Genomic DNA, 4,967 nt, shown 5'->3' with positions numbered 1-4,967 from the left:
AGCATCAATATTACGTATTGATAGTGTATTGATGGTATTGAAGATTTGAACACATCAAGATACAAATTGTACGTAATGTACAGTTTAGTACTTTAGGTGAAAAAGAATAATTGTTGAGGGAACTGTAAGAGAATCATCAAATTTCTTTAGATGTATTGTAACAGCAAACTATATGTAGATATACTGTGTATGTATATCGTTATTTATCTCTTAGACAACTAGAGATCATATCAACGAATTTTGTGTAACATTCGGTGAAATTAATGAAAGAATCTAAAGAGTAATAAATGAGTGATTATTTAATTTACAATTCGTTTAATCGTACAAACAAAATTGTAATTCCGTAGGAACTGTTGTGGAATAAATTAATGATTTGTTTCAATTTCGTTGGACTTGTAATTAACGTAGGGAACAGTCTCCTTTATTAAACACGAATCCGGAATTCGCTTTACTCTATTATTCTGACACCAGTAATTTCTTAGTGTGTTTACAGGACTCATTATAATCTGTCAGTATGTAAGTTTGAATTCCACATTTCAACGTCATAATATTATAATAATTTTATGATTATTTTATACATATTTAAACATGATTGTAATTCCGTTCATGTAATGAGTTATGGTGAAATTTAAATTAACGCCTTCATTGCTAAATTAACAGTACATTATCATTAATGTTTACTAGTTATATAGTAATATTTGTTGAAACAATGTTTGAAATAAGGAACTAGCGCAAAAGATGCTAAAATTTATGCAGCAATCGTTATCTAATCGCTAACAGTATGTGTTCACCAGTCAACGAAAAGGATCAGCAAAAAGCAATGAAAGAGACCGTTACACGAGCTCTTATAATAAGCTTAAAAACAAGAAATCGTCTTTATATGCATAATTACCACTTTATATCAATTCGACTCTACATATATTATTCTAATCTCTATCCTTATTTAAAGTTCCAAAGAAAGTTACAACCGCTGAAAGTTTAAAATCAGCCATATGCTCGATACGAAAAGTGATAAGAATGCTTCCAATCATTAATCAACTATGACCTACACTTCCTTTATACAAAAACGTTCTATCTTCTTAGAAAACTCTCCGTACCATGATACTAGTTAAAATGCGCGTAAGTTAGAGCACGACAATTTTATAGGGCAATTTGTCTTATCCTGAGCGGTGATTAATATAACGAAACAATGAATCACAGGATTACCCGAGTTCTCGAGGAGTGTCTCGCAAGGCTTACAAGTTATCTAAATTATCAGTTGTTCCGAGGTACCATTAACTCACGTAAGTTATTCCCCAGGCTGATGATTTTACTCGGATGTATTTAACAATAACCGTCACGTCGTTGGGAATATTTAATCATATTTGGTTATTTCAAACTGATAACTGTAGAGGTATGCCATCACAGTCTAATGAATTCGAGATCGCTTATTTAGTGTATATAGTTATATGTGTAATATTTAGCATTAATACGTGTTATATAGTTTATGCGCATGTATAATTTATATGTTTTAATTGTAATCCTTCTTGCATGATTTATTTATTAAATTACTTGTAAACTTCTATTCGCATAATAATTTTATGCTTACATTGGTTATACAAGTGTGGTGTTATAAAGGATTTAATACATTAATTAAACCGCGGTAATAGGTAATAGTTCAATCAAGGCTTACTGCTGACCTCTAAAACTGTCCCTTCAAGATTATGCGACACTTTAGCGTCAAATTGGAGCAGTTCGTAATTTTCCCTCCTATAGGTACCCCCATCATATGGCTCACGCGGTGTTTATGATGGTCTACCTATTCTGTTAGACACAATTTTTATTTTATCAATTATTTAGTTATTATTTTGGTTATGAAAAACGGTTAGTTTGAAAACAAATCACTTTAAATACTCAGCGATAAATCAAATTAGATTTAGAACGTATCAGTTCTTTTTTAACATGCTAATTCTCGTATATACATTATAATTTTCTAAAAATTTTATTATTTATACGTTTCTTAATTATGGTTTCTGTGAACATTAAAAGACGCTCAAATTACCTTGCCCAAATATTTACTTTATGTTAGATTATTTATATGTTTGGTAATAAAACCATTACTTTTCTTATCCACTACAAACTTTACTCAAATATAGGTGACATGTGTCATGCTGCCTCGAATAATTATGGGCCTGAAAGAAAATGTTATAAGTTGGAACATAAGAAATCCACTTTGATTTATTACATCTGTCTCGCAGTTAATGTGCTTTTTTCCGATTCATGATTCGCTGCGCTGTTGGGTCTTTTTCATCCAAAAAGGTATAAATGTCTTTCAGGGGGATAATAATCCAAGTACAGTCACGGTTCACTATCTACCGCATCTGCTTTTCATTTAAAAAAAGACGGAAGTGCACATCGTCGAAGATACTCAAGTATTCCCGTGTGGTGTATCATCGAAACGTACATATGTATGTAGTTCCTTCAATAGAAGAGAAAAACGCGATACGCAAGACAGTTCGAACGATAATAAATATCCACTAATTTCACGTCATTCATTTTGCATCCTACTCGTACAATCTACCCCTTATAAATTCTTTCGCCTGTGTCTTCCTTAGGAAGATGAATGACCATCGTATTTTAAACTATACCCGGCCCAGGGTATAATACAGCGAAGCGAGTAAAATAACGAATAAACAAAGACAGGCATGGCTTACCGGTGTTGTATACGGTTGACAGGCCAACCTGATGCCGTCGTGTCTCAGCTTCTCCTGCAGCAGCATCCTGAGCTGCATCCTCGGGATTCTGACGAGCTCCGCCTTTCCCTCCTCGTATTCGTCCGCGAACTTGGTTAATTCCTGACCGCCGCTGGAAGAGCTGGCGGTTGGCGAGGCCCTCTGCGCCTCTTTATCACTGGGTGGTCTCTCGGAGGATGTCCTGGAGGACTTGGAGCTGACATTGTCGCAGAGACAGTCATTACTCTCCTCCAGCGTAAAATAAACGCTCGCGGCGCCTTCCTCCCTTAGGGTCTTCACGGACTGCAGCAGACGTGCCCGGTGTGTCTGATTGAAGACTCCGATCGCGTCCAGGTCAGGATCCCCGATCTGCTTGCAGATCTCAAGGTCGTCGTAACCGTTGTCGATAAACGACTCGGAATATTGACCCAGGTGAAGGGAGCGCAACCACTCGACCACAATGTTGCTTGCCATCGTCATGTCTGCTGGTTTTAATGAGCGCGAAGGCGCCTCTCGGTACGCCCCCGCGGTTCTTTTCCTTGCGATTTCACGCGCGTCCTCCGATCCAGCCCCCCCGTGTGACACGGTGTGCCGCCGACCCTTTACGCGTTTTGTCCCAACGATGTTACAGCACGCCGCGACATCTTCGAGCGAACAACGCGAATCTCCGACACGTCTGTTATTCAAGGTGGTCGTAACACGATCGTGAAATCACGTATATAATATTCGCGATTCAATCGGGCGGGACCGATTCTCTCTCCGATCGAGGGCGAGAAGAAGACGACGACGATTCCAAGTCCGATTGGTTTTTCGTGTAATGGGGCGGGCACCTCGATTAACGGCTCCTTCGGGAATACCGATAGACGATGCGGGGGCCCCCACTGGTCACGTTCGATCTCCCAACCGTACAGTGGCTGGGGCTCTAGCTCATTACGAGGCGCGGACGGTCCAACTGGTCCAACGTACCGATACGATCTCCTTCCGAACGCTTCTCTTATAAGCCACTCGGCTTGATTCGCTAGAGGCCCGGAGTATATACGTATATACGTGTGTATATAGGGAGGAATTAAAAGACGAACGCGGTTTAATCGTACTCCGTGTCTCTGCCTCGATCTATTTCACGAAGCACTCGCACGGTGGAGGAACGAGGTGAAACGTACGTGGGGTGAGGCCAATCATTTCAAACGCCCAATCGAAACTACTGCTCATACACACGTGTCGCCGATGAACGGTACGTACGCGAGAACCACCATCCCGGGGCCGGCACGGGCTGCAAATTAGAACTTGAAACTTTTATCAGCCCCCCCTCCTACCGACAACGTATATAGTCGGTGGCAGCGTACGCCCCCGCGACGAGAAATTAATTTTTTATGTACGGGACTCTCCGTCACTTCGCGCGTTGTCCTTGCTTTTTACACGGTGCAGAAAGTTTCAGAGGCCTCAGGGTCAACGCACCGGTCCAGCAGACAAAGGGGACACTGACTTCGCACGATTTTTCTTTAGTCTCGTTAATTGGAGCGCGTTGTTTCGCGACGGAAGACGTGGTCTAAACAAGCGCCTCGTCCTCTGTTATAAATTTTTCACCGGCTGTGACTCCCACCAGCATGGGACTCCGAAATTATTGGTTATGTTTGTTTTTTTTAACACATTCTGTTTGCTCTCGTTCGATATGCCGCCTCTCTTGTCGTTATTATGATTCTGACGTCTCTTCGTAGTATTTATTCCTTCGTGACCTTGGGGATTCCCTGTGACATAACCTATCAACGGCTCCGTTTCGGACACTATGTATCATTCGACATCGACGCCTCGTCTACTCCGCGTAGACAGAGGGTATTTACGAATTATTTTTCACTGATATTTACCGACGAAAACAAGAACCTTGAGGGAACACCAACATATGAAACACACAACTCACCGATACTTCTCGTAAACGGAGTCACACGCGGAGGATTCGAAACGTCAGGGTTCGGTTTTACGCTACGGTGTTTTTTCAATTACCCGGCGTTCGTTGCACGCGAGTGACAGAACGAAAAAAACGAGCAGAAGCGCGGGCCAGAAGCAACGGCCCGGATCGTTCGGGTGCCGGCAATGAAAGCGTAACCTTGAAAACCCCCCAAAAGAGCAGAGACCAATACGGCAGGGAGCACGCGGTCCGGTCGTAACGACAAACTCTCTCTCGCTCGCTCTGCCTCTGGCGTTACTTTTATCGACGATGGATCGTGCGTTTTCACAATGCCTTAAGGAAACACGTCGACG

The 4,967-nt window shown here is 41.5% G+C and overlaps 1 protein-coding gene across 1 annotated transcript; it reads right to left on the bottom strand.

The window, feature by feature from the left end:
• Positions 1-1,354: 1,354 nt before the first annotated feature.
• Positions 1,355-3,191, bottom strand: LOC107187459 (sterile alpha motif domain-containing protein 5-like). The gene is made up of 2 exons (XM_015575564.1): positions 2,694-3,191; positions 1,355-1,408 (listed from the first exon to the last, which is right to left on the bottom strand). The coding sequence occupies exons 1-2, from the start codon at positions 3,189-3,191 to the stop codon at positions 1,355-1,357; spliced, it is 552 nt and encodes a 183-aa protein (XP_015431050.1).
• Between the last annotated feature and the right edge of the window lie 1,776 nt (positions 3,192-4,967).

The sequence above is a fragment of the Dufourea novaeangliae genome, unplaced genomic scaffold, assembly GCF_001272555.1.
Source record: "Dufourea novaeangliae isolate 0120121106 unplaced genomic scaffold, ASM127255v1 scaffold89, whole genome shotgun sequence".
Taxonomy (NCBI): domain Eukaryota; kingdom Metazoa; phylum Arthropoda; class Insecta; order Hymenoptera; family Halictidae; genus Dufourea; species Dufourea novaeangliae.
The sequence above is the reverse complement of the archived record's forward strand: the minus strand, read 5'-3'. Positions and strand labels throughout refer to the sequence as shown.

What these genes read in the sequence shown, in the direction of transcription:
- LOC107187459 (XM_015575564.1), bottom strand. Translation starts at nt 3,191, where the DNA reads ATGACGATGGCAAGCAACATTGTGGTCGAGTGGTTGCGCTCCCTTCAC. An exon ending in GTCAACCGTATACAACACCG is followed by an intron (nt 1,409 to 2,693) that starts GTAAGCCATGCC and finishes CGAATTCATTAG; the next exon opens with ACTGTGATGGCATACCTCTA.